General features: G+C 43.8%; 1 protein-coding gene across 3 annotated transcripts in view; it reads right to left on the reverse strand.

The window, feature by feature from the left end:
- Positions 1-12058, reverse strand: part of LOC108297298 (probable phospholipid-transporting ATPase VB) — a 232912-nt gene that overhangs the window by 23897 nt on the left and 196957 nt on the right. For all 3 annotated transcript variants that reach the window (XM_017520014.2, XM_037735376.1, XM_017520013.2), the window contains 3 exons: positions 8617-8723; positions 4611-4742; positions 160-287 (listed from right to left, as the gene is read on the reverse strand). In XM_017520014.2, the coding sequence (XP_017375503.2) occupies positions 160-287; positions 4611-4742; positions 8617-8723 (367 nt within the window). The remainder of the gene's footprint in view (positions 1-159; positions 288-4610; positions 4743-8616; positions 8724-12058) is intronic.

The raw sequence follows: 12058 nt of genomic DNA on the forward strand, positions 1-12058 counted from the left end.
AATATTTTCAAAGACCTACAAGAAAATGATGACCATATCCTCATTCTCCTTCCTGTTTGTACTTTCTTGTGGCCAGCACTGATTTTTCTTTATTTTACAAAGTTGTAGGGGTTTTGGTTACATATCTTATTGGGGCTCTAGTTAGGGAGGGCTTTCTACCTGGAGCAGGATAATCATTGTGAGGAACATGTAGAAGCCCCCAAGGGCACGGGGAAGGAAGCTGCCGTTGGCCTCTGGCACGTCAAAGGGAGGGTGTTCTTCAAAGGTCCCATTCCAGATGCTGTGACCTGAGAGGAGGCGAAACCAGGAATGAGGCTGAATCTCCACTAAGTCCTAAAATTGGTCAATTACACTAGCCCTTGACAAATTCCTGGAAATGGGTGTGCTTTGGAGGACCCCTCCTTTTTCTATACAACATAGCTCTGTGTGTGTATACGTGTGTGTGTATGTGTATGTGTTCATTTAGCTCTAAAGTGGTTCCTCATATGCATTTCAATCCCTTGATAGGCATTAAATTTGTTTCACAGAGGAAATTGGTATGAAGATTACTTATGTTTTCATTAAGTCTTGTTAAAAAGGAGCTGGAAGGAGAGAAAGAAATACTTTTTCTTTTTTGTTCTGTGGTGCACACTTTTTTGCATGGGTGGGGTGCCTTGAGAGACCTCTCCCCTAGTCCCGTCTTATCCCATCTAATACCCATCTCCCTATCCATCCTTCCATTCATTCATTTTTCTATCCATTAATCTATCCATCAATCCCTCCATCTACCCACCCATCTACTCACCCATCTATCTATCCATCCATCCATCTATCCATCTCTATACACGCATCCATCTTCCTTCCCTCTCTTCCTCCCTCTCTTCCTTCATTTTTCTATTTATTCATCTATCCATTCATCCATCCATTCACCCATCTACTCATCTATCTATCCATCCATCCATCCATCCATCAACCCCTCCATCCACCCACCCATCTACCCATCCATCCACCCTTCCATTCATCCATTTCTCTGTCCATTCATCTATCCATTTATCCATCCACCCACCCATCTATTCACCCGTCTATCCATCCATCCATCCTTCCATCTATCTATCCCTCCTTCCATTCATCCATTTTTCTGTCCATTCATCTATCCATTCATTCACCCATTCACCAATCTACTGACCCATCTATCCATCCATCAATCCTTCCATCCATCCACCCATCTACTCACCCGTCTATACTTCCATCCATTTTTCTATCTATTCATCTATCCATTTATCCATCCATCTACCCGTCTACTCATCTATCCATATATCCTTCCATCTATCCATCCATCCTTCTGTTCTTCCATTTTTCTATCCATTCATCCATCCATCTACCCATCTACTGACCCATCTATCCATCCATTAATCCCTGCATCCACCCACCCATCTACTCATCCATCCATCCATCCATCCATCCATCCATCCATCCTTCTATTCATCCATTTTTCTATCCGTTCATCCATCCATCCATATACTCACCCATTTATCTATCTATATATCCATCCACCCACTCACCTACCCATTTACCCATGCATCCATCCATCCCTGTTTACTCATTCATCTTTCTGTCTAACATTGATTAATTCAAGAAGTCAAGAAGTTAGTACTAGTTCTTGTCATTGTGGAGTTTTCTTCCAAATTAGGGAGCCAGACATAAAAGGACAAATCACATACGGTATGAGAGGTGTAATAGCAGAGCCTGGAATGCTGTGAGAGCCCATAGCAACAGCACCAGGTACATACTGAACTCTGTTTCATTATCTGCAAAGGAGATAGCAACACCTATTATCTGAGGATTATGTAAGGTGAAGTGCATCCAGCACCTGTTAAAGAGCTCACTAAACCTCAGTGTCCTTGTCTGTTAAATAGTAATAATACCTTCCCTATAGAGTTATTGTTAGAATAACCTCATGTTTAAAATGCTCTCAGTTCCAAGAATTATAGAGAATAAAAGGCATAGGGGATGTTGCAATCTCAAAAGATGCTTCCTCGCCCAGGAGGTTGGGCCAAATGTCATCATACCTAGCAGAAGAAAGGAAACTTACAGACACAAAGCTATTTATATGAAGTTAGTATTATAAAGCAGATGACTAAGGACCAAACACATGGCACAGAGTAAGCACCACTGGCCTTTAGGGGAGTAAGACAAGAGCATGGGAAAGGCCTGAGAAGGCTGCATGGAAGAGGGGACTTGAGGGGGTCCTGGAGCCCCCACAGGTGTTTGGGTGGTCGGGAAGGCCAGGGCAGGGTATACTGGGTGAGGAAAGAAGAGACACCACTTTTACAAAATCAAAGTAAACATGTGGTCAAGAACTGTGGAATAGTGCTAATTTGAGAGATTTCATCTTCTATAGGGCCGTGCTTTAATTAGGCACCAACACAGTCCTGTGTATGAATTGTTATCTCAGATAGAATAGAATTCTGACCCTCCCCCATGATATTTCTTCATTTCTTTATTGTTTTGGCGAATCTGCCAAGCAGATTCTGGTTTGCCTGTGCCTTATCTTGCCCTATGACCTTTTAATCATTAACTTTCTTTCTCTGGAGACACAGTGAGATGATCTCAAATGTCCTTTTCACTCTGCTATGCCCTGAAAAAACCCTGTTCTGAAGCAAAAGCAGCAGTTCCTGCAGCATCTTGGGGACACAGAGGTGGCCACATGGGTTGGGGGGAGGGTGGGAGTGAGACAATGGCTTGTTTCCTTGCTTCCCCTCCCCAGGTGCTCTCCTTACAGCTGTGAGCCAGCCTCAAGGGAAGTGCTATTAGACACACCTGAGAACTCCAGGCCACCCACAAGACTCAATCCCATCATCATCACTGTAGTGGCACACATCTATTCATCCATCTATCCATCTATCCACATAGTCTCTCTGAGCCCCCAGGAAGCACTCAGCTTTTCAGATACTGTGTTTCTAACAACAGCAACAGGTACCATTTCTGACTAAGGCAAGGAAACAGCACACTGCTGCTCATTGGTTTGGGGTCTTTGTGGTTCTGGACTCAGGATATGAGTTTTTCTCTTGATTGTCCCTGGATCTTTTTGGGATCTCCTATAGCATCCTGAGAACCATTCTTAGAATAAGACTATAGATGGGGCGGGAGTGTAGGCCCCTCTTTACCTACACTCTGAGGATCAATTTAAAGGGCTCCAGATCACTCCTGTCTCCACCTCTCATGGTGCTTCTCACTCAACTCGGGCCATAGGCTGGCTCTGCTAAGGTCTCCATTCTTGGTCTTACTCTTGCCACACCCAACAGCCAACTGCCCCTCTGCACAAAATGATTTTCCTTTCTGCCTCTGTGCTTTGCTTGTGATTTTCCTGTGGCTATGGGTGGTCTCTCTCTTTCTGCTCACAGTGGCCTGCCCTGTCCAGCCCCTACACTTGGCTCTGCCACCCTCCTCCTCTGGCAAATGTCTACTCTGCTTGAGAATCAGCTCTAGAAGCTACCTCTTCAAGAATTATAAAGGTGGGCCCAATGATGTAATCACAAGTGTCTTGTAAAAGGCAGGGAGAACTACTGCTGCAGATGAGGAGAGGAAAATGTAGGCAGTGATTGGGGTGGGGCACTCTGAAGACGGAGGAAGGAACCACAAACTAAAGACTACAGGCAGCCACTAGACACTGAAAAAGAAAAGGAATAGATCCTTCCCTCAGAGCCTCCAGGAGGAACCAGCACTGCTGATACCTTGACTTTAACCCAGTGGTCCCCAACCTTTTTGGTACCAGTGACTGGTTTTGTGGAAGACAATTTTTCCACAGTTAGTGGGGAGGGGGAGATGGTTTCAGGATTCAAGTGCATTACCTTTACAGTGCACTTTATTTCTATTATTACATTGTAATATATAGTGAAATAATTATACAACTCACCATAGTGGAATAGGTGGTAACCCTGAGCTTCTTTTCTTGCAACTAGATGGTCCCATCTAGGGGTGATGTGAGACAGTGACAGATCATCAGGCATTAGGTTCTCATAAGGAGCGTGCAATCCAGATCTCTCACATGAGCAGTTCACCATAGGGTTTGCGCTCCCGTGAGAATCTAATGCCACCGCTGATCTGGCAGGAGGTACTGCTCATTGGCCCAGGTTTTAGGGACTCCTGCTTTAACCTGCTGAAATTGATTTGAACTTCTGATCTCCAGAGATGTAGCATAATACATTTGTGTTGTTCTAAATCACTGTGTGTTCATGTTTGGCAGTGGCAATGGGAAACAAACACAGTCCCAGTGTGCAGCCCAGTGTGAGTGGAACAGATTGCATTACTGATTTGGTTCTCCTTCTTGCTAGACTATGAGCTCTTTGAGGACCAGTCCTATGACTGATTCATCTTGTTTTCCTCCCATGCTATGAGAGCGCCTGTGTTCAGTAAATATTTCTTGAGCAAATAAATATCAGATGATATTAAAAATAGTTAAAGAGCACATACTACTTTTAGGAGATTTTCTCTTGCCTTTTCATTTCATTGGCATCCCATTGAAGTAGGCAGGGTAGGCTTTACATTTTTTTAGCTCTACTTTACAAGTGAGGAAACTTGCCCAAAGAAATTGGTTACTGTGTTCTTGTTCTTTCCAGAACATCCCATACCTACAGCTCCAATAAGGCACATGAGGATGAGGATCCCAATGCAGAAGAAGATGTCTGTGTTTATGCGCCGCTCAATCTTGCTGCGTTTGTACCGGGGGCCGCTGTTGTTCAGCATGGCTTTTGTCTCATGGCCTTTGAGAGAAAATGAGGAAATCAGTCCCTTAGCTCCCATCTGCCTACGTCTTAGACCATTCCCTCAGCTCTTCTCACAGGAGCTTAAGATAAAAGAGAGGAGTCACTTTTTTTTTTTTTTTTTGAGACAGAGTCTCACTCTGTTGCCAGGCACCAGGCTGGAGTGCAGTGGCACAATCTTGGCTCACTGCAACCTCCGCCTCCTGGTTCAAGCAATTCTCCTGCCTCAGCCTCCCGAGTAGCTGGGACTACAGGCACACGCCACCATACCCAGCTAATTTTTTGTATTTTTAGTAGAGACGGAGTTTCACCATGTTGGCCAAGATGGCCTCGATCTCCTGACCTCGTGATCCGTCCGCCTCAGCCTCCCAAAGTGCTAGGATTACAGGCTTGAGCCACCGCGCCCGGCCTGAGGATTCACTCTTTAACCGGAACTTTCCCTGTCTCAGAAGGTTGCTGAGAACAGCTGTAGAGGCCTCACATAATTTACCAGCAGGTACTCAGCGAGCATCCCCTACATGCATGCCAGATACTGCGGTGGGCATTGACAGAGTTCCCATGCACAGGCTGTGTCCTGCACAACTCCAGAGGGTAGTCCTCATTCTGCAGTTGCCAAAGATTTGTAAGTTTATTATGAACAGAGTTCTGGCAAATGATAGTAAGCTGTCTTAAGGAAGCTTGCTGCCTTTTTCTAATTTACACAAAGGTTCTATTCTGCCTGTTACGGGCTAGCAGTGGGATACAACGGCAAGACATGGGATTCCCATTCTAGTGAAGATATGCAAGAAGACAGAAAGGATAATTATCATTATTAATAAGTCCTGTGACATAATTAATACACAGTAAACCAAAGGCCAAGGTGGATAAGAGATGGTGTTGGAAAGCCTGCTCAGGGAAAGCTTCTCCAAGGAGATGACGTTGAAGAAAGGCCTGAAGGCAGAGCGGAGTTTGCTGCAGTGTTTTAGGCTGGGGAACTGTATGTGTAAAAGCCCTGTGGTAAGACAGTGCCTAGGACCAGTAGTTTCCCTACTTAAATCTTTGGTCATGCCTAAGTTGTTGGTGTTGCCTGTGCAAGAGCATTAAGGACCAAACGTCCCCACCTCAGCACTAACCCTGGGCAGCTCCACTCCTATGTTGTAGTTTTGCATACAATTTTGGTCAAAGAAAGAATGACAAAGTTTGAAAACTACCAATCTCTTCAGGTCACCTTCCTTCCCAACAAGGGAAACTGAGGGCTAGAGGGTAAAAAAGATCTGCTCGAAGTGAAAGAATAAGTCAACATCAGAGTCACAATGCAAACCTAAGATTCAGATTGCCGGTGTATTTCTCCTTTCACCAACCCCTGGGACCCAAGGTCACACACCTAAGAGCTGAGGGTCAAATGCAGACTTTGTCTTTAGACAGAGCCTCTGCTTTGGGGCTGCTGAATGTTAGCTACAGTGCCATACTCCTCAGCAGTCAAAGTGAAAAAAATGCCAGTCACGTATTTTCTGTCCAAAATTAAAGAAAATCAGTACATCAGCTCCAAAAGCAAATGGCTTTAATGCTGTTTAGGTGGTTGCCTTGTGGTTTTAAAGTAGCAATGAAATAGGAGGAGTGAACAAACTCTAGGCTCCCAAAATTCGACTCAAGTTGCTGTAGTTGTATGTGTGTGTGTGTGTGTGTGTGTAATTGTGGGGGGGGGGTGTTCCGGCAGCACTCCTGGGCCTGTAGTCTCTCTGCCTGCCTCTCAAGGTCACTCCATTCAGGGATCCTGGGACTATCCCCTTCGCCCACCTGATCCTTGCCTTCTGAGACCCCTCCACCCTTTTGGAAAGAGTTGGGTTCAACGGGAGGCAGTATGGGACAGTGGATAAGAGTGTGGACTCTAGAGTCAGACAGAGGTCAGCTCTGTGGATACCTGACCTGGGGTTACAGAGAGTTCAACTCAGTAGACATGTGAACTTGGGTGAGTGAATCTCTTTGTACTTCAATTACTCATCTGAAAAATGGGAGATGATTGTGGTGTATGAAGTGGAAAAATAAATCAATATACGCAAAGTACTAAATCAGTTTCTGGTACTCAATATTTGCTGTGAGGCGCATATACTTCTACATTGGACCTATTTCTTTTGTAAATCTCACCTTGGCCTTTTTGGGCCTTTGACTCTGAAGCCCTATTTTGTTTACTGATAATGTCAAGGAAGAAATGAGAATTCTGGACCATTGCTCTCAACCAGGAGTGATTTTAGTCCCCAGAGGACATTTGGCAACATCTTGAGAAATCTGGGGTTGTCTGACTTGGTGAGGGGTGCTAATGCATCTTCTGGGTAGAGGAAAGAGATGATGCTAAACACCCTACAGGACAGCCCCCGTCACAAAGAATAATATGGACCAAAATGTCAATGGTGCCAAAGATGAGAACCTCAGCTCTAGATAATAACTGGTATCTTTTCTCATACTTTGGAGGACCTGATGTATTCCAACTGTTGTATTAGGCCCTTTACACAGATAACCTCATTTGAGCCTTATAAAGCTACAAAATAGGAACTATTAGTCTCTCTTGCATTGAGAGTTCAACCATCTTGTTCAGGAATATGCAGAATATGAATGGATTTTACCCCAAGGCAGCCTGACTAGCCGGAGCCATGGTTAACACTCCACATCTGCCACCTTATATACCACTCCCATCACCTACTTATGTTTCTTCCTTATTTCTATTCAGGCAGAGAAGCAAAGCTCAAACCTATGTGGCTATTAGTACTATTTTCTTTTTTAGTAGAGTGGAGATTGCTGGAGTGTTCATTTTCAATAGGTTTACCAGATGGTGTTGAACTCCATTGCTAAAGACCTTGGAAATAAGTCATTTAAACTGACAAATATAACCCCCCTCTCCTAAATTAGGGAAACCTAGCTAGACTGTGACATTATTTTTAAAAAGACCTGTTTCTCCTTGACAGTCCCGAAGAGTAAATCTTATGGTTGATGGATATTAAAATGCTCTTCTATGTCCATCAGAAGTGGGGTTCTATGGAGAACAAAACAAACCAAACAAAAAAGCAAATAAGCAAACTATTCCAAAGTGTCCCAGTGAATGGAAGACTCAGAAGGAAACACATTCTGGAGTTTTCCAGCAAAGGAAGACACTCCACAGAGACCGCGTTTCCTCTGTTGTGGCAGAAGTCTTTAGGTTCATGTAACAGCAGGTGCACTGAATGCATAGGCACACTGGCGATAAGAACTAGAGATACAGCAGTCCCAAGACTGCCCTCCAAGACTTCAGATTTCACTGTGAGAAGAGCTACATTACCTTTTTTCATTGGAAAGCAGAATCAAAGTAGGAAGGAGAGATAGACCTCCATATCTGGAGCCATAAAAATAAATAAAGATAATCGTAAAAATGTAACTACAAAACAACTAAAACCCACTGAGCCCTCACTTTGCTATAGGCAGTGCTGGATGCTTTTCATGTGTTGAGTAATTTGATCCTTACAAACACTCTATGAGGCAGATACAAATATTCTCCCCACTGTACAAATGAGGAAATTGAGGCTCCAAAGGGGAAGTCGTTAGGTTTGGTGAGGTTATTCCACAGGCTCAAGAAGATACACTTCATTCTGGCTTTAGTTAGTAGCACAAAACCATTGGGATGATTGAGTGTGAATCCCTTTCCCTGTCTTGTGCAGATGAGTGATATTAAGTTGGAATCTCATTATGTCTCCTGCAGACTGAGTGAACTGCTGTGATTCCCAGCCTCCATTTGCTTAGCTGAGAAATGGGAAGTTACTATGAACTGTTGTCAGTTCCCACTGACTGACGATGGATTTGGAGGAGGGGATGGAGGAGGAAGGATAAAGGAAAATTCAGACAAAGGAAACTACCCAGAGACAATGACCTGCATAGATGACAATGCCAACAGCCACCTCGGTGTTTCTGATGGTGCAGCCTCGAAGCAGAAGACTCTCACAGCCAAATCCAGTCCTGGTCTTGTCAGGATGCTCCCTGGAGACGATGAATAAAAGACAGGAGGTGGTTGGGTGGCCTCTCCGTTCTGTCACTGGGTAGTGTCACAGAACTAGAAGTGGTAAGTGAACATGATCCTTCTTCTGTTTTTCAGAAGAATGATGGTAGCTCAGAATCTAATCTCCTTCATGTTCAAGGGCCGATCTCTTCACTGCTCCTAGGAGGCCTGGGTGGGAGCTAGACCATCAGAAGGGAATTGTCCACCCTGAAAAAATTGCCATTTACCAACATAAAATGCAGAGCTCTGCTGAAAAAGCCTTGGCTTCAATTCTCACATTCAAAATGTTTTTAGACAGGTTGCAGTAAAGAAGCCGGCCAAAACCCACCAAAACCAAGATGGTGATGAGAGTGACCTCTGCTTGTCCTCACTGCTACACTCCCACCAAAGCTATGACTGTTTACAGATGCCATGACAATGTCAGGAAGTTACCCTATATAGTTTAAAAAGGAAAGAAACCCTCAGCTCTGGGAATTGCCCATGCCTTTACCAGGAAACTAATGAATCATCCACTCCTTGTTTAGCATATAATCAAGAAATACCCATAAAAATGGGCAACCAGCAGCCCTTGGGGCTGCTCTGCTATGGAGTAACAATCTTTTATTCCTTTACTTTCTTAATAAACTTTAAAAAGCAAACAAACAAACAAAATTGTTTTGGGGTAAAGTGCAGGGAAACTGGCTTCTGGCCTTAGGAGGATTGGCAGTGTTCACATGCTCACTGTCACTCAGCTTCTGGGGACCAGAGTTGCACCAGCTGCACTTCCAAGTCTGTAGGATCCTCCAGGTAGTCTTGCTTTTCATACCATGGGACAGGTAAGAATGGTAAAGAAAGGAAGGGCAGGTTGTGGGTGTCTCTTGTTCTGAGCCACATCACTCACTCGGCCTCTCTCCTGTAACAGCTTTTACTTGCTCAATAGCTTATAAAATAGGCCTCACAGGAGTGGCCCTTTGCCCAATTTATTGGGAGGCAGATCCTAAACGTAGAGATAGTTTCTTCCTTCTTCTAGCCTCAGGGAGCATTGCAGTTTTCCACCTCACACTAGAAACTTATGAATCCAATCCCCGGCTCTAGTTATTACCTGGGGCCTGGCCTTTATTTACTCTGTCCTGATGCCATGCCTTTGAGATTTTCAGTAAGCTTAAATATAATTTCCAAAAACATTGGGGCAAACAGAAAAATAATAATCTGAACTCTTAGAGCTTTTTTTCTAAACTTATAATTATTTAATACATCTTATCTCTAAGTCCAGTTATAAACCTTTTCCACTCAAGCCTCATGACAACCTTGTAAGATAGGGCATATTATCATACCCACTTTATAGACAGGAAAACTGAGGCAAGTTCATAAAGCCAGGAAATGGCAAAATGAGGATTCAGAACTAGTCTGGCCTCAGAGTGCTATCTTGTCACTCAATATTCCTTTTAATGCTAATGATTCCTCACTGTGCTTACAAACTACATTTACTTACATAATTTTGTTTGGCTCTTTGTGGGTCTGGGAAGTCAGCAGGGTGATTATTTTTCCTTAAGAAACAAATGGAAGCTCAGAGGGGCAGAGATTTTTCCAAGGCTATACACTTAGTACATGGGACATCCTAAGACCAGGGAATCTAGGTCCCAGACACCTACCCTATTGAGATTTTCACTACATTAGGATACCTAAAGTGCTACCGCACTCACTCACACTAAATCAGAGAGTCATTTCTGTTTTCAATTCTGCTGAATATGTCAAGGAAGATGTTTCATTTCATGCTGGTATAGTCTTGACCCAATTCTAATGTTTGTCTATCCTACTTTTTAATGCAAAAAATGCTATAGCAAATAATAATTTGTAGTTACAATATAACTGTTTTGATTTCATTGTATTAATTTTTACCTTTTTAAATATAGCAAGTGATCCTGGTTTCCCATAGGGCCCAGTGATATAAATTTTCCTTTTCAAATAAATTTTAGAAAAAGATAATTAAAAATCTGGTAGATAAAATAGATTTTACTGAATATGATAAAAATCATAAAGGTGGTCTAAGAATGACTGAGGTTCAGGACCCGCCATTGTTCCCTCTGTATATTAAGGAGGAGGCTGGCTGTGGAGTTAATATTGGGCTAATGAATCTTGCTTGCCTCACTGTCAGTAACTTGCAGTTTCAAGAATGATTTTCGAATGTTCTCAAGTGATAGCATATGAGAGAGGCTGCTACTTTTCTTAGTCATAATGTTCCTTTTTCAAAGAATGGTAGAAAAGGATTTGCTATCTTATAGCTGCTGTCTATTAGCGCTCTTGGTTTACAAGGATGCTCTATTGTATTTTTTCTAGACTAGCATTTCTCAGCCTTGGTGCTATTAAAATTTTGGACTACACAATTCTATGCTAGGGTTGGGCATGCTGCTGCTGTGTACTGTAGCATCCCTAGCCTCTACCCACTCGATGCCAACAGCACTTTTCCCCAGTTGTGGCAAGAAAAATGATTTCAGACATTGTCAAATGTCCCCTGGTTGGAGTGGTGATGGTAGTGGCGGTGGTGGTGGTGGGGACTGCCCCTGGTGGAGAACCGCTGCTCTGGAGAGATTCTTTTGTTCAAAAGTCACATTTTCAAATCTGACACCTCTAACCTTCAAACAGATCATTAAAAGCTATTCATCTTCTAGCCAGCCTATGTGGCCTCAGGGAGCTTCTAAATTAATGAGGCTCACAGGAGCTTCTGGGAAACCCAGAGGCATCAGACCAGTGGGTTTGCTCAGGAAGAAGGTGCAGACAATCTGTGGGTGCCAGGCCTGAGGGTGTTCTCTTTGCTAAGTGCAGCAAGGATGCAGGAGTGCAGCAAGGAATTCTCTTTCATTCCATGGGTTAGCTACTCAATTGCCCAACTGGACTTTCGGACTCACCCGTGAGTCCCAGGCAGGTGGAGGAAGGACAGGTCTCCCAGAGCAGCAACCAGGAAGAGGAGGTGCTGGGGTTGAATGACGCTGGGAGAGTTCTATCCTGGAATCTGTCTGAGAGGGGCAGGTCGAGCCCAGGTTGAAAACTGAGAAAGCCTGGCTCTTGGCCTGAGCTGTTCGGGGGAGAAAGATCCTAAACAGAAGTCTAGCAATAAGGCTGTTCTCTAAGAGGATATGGAGAGTGACTCAAGGCATGAGTGATTTGGGATCAATCAAGTTCAAAAACCTAAGGCACAAGGGACACCTTTCTCTTCAGAGCAGGTGACAGGCTTTACCTCTCCTCTGCCGCAAAGTCCTTTTCTGACAACCTCAGGCCCTTCTCTGCCTGTCTCCTGCTCACTCTGTATTTTAGAAGTAATTTGCCTACAAAACCTACA

This window comes from Cebus imitator, unplaced genomic scaffold, assembly GCF_001604975.1.
Source record: "Cebus imitator isolate Cc_AM_T3 unplaced genomic scaffold, Cebus_imitator-1.0 Scaffold789, whole genome shotgun sequence".
Classification (NCBI taxonomy): Eukaryota; Metazoa; Chordata; class Mammalia; order Primates; family Cebidae; genus Cebus; species Cebus imitator.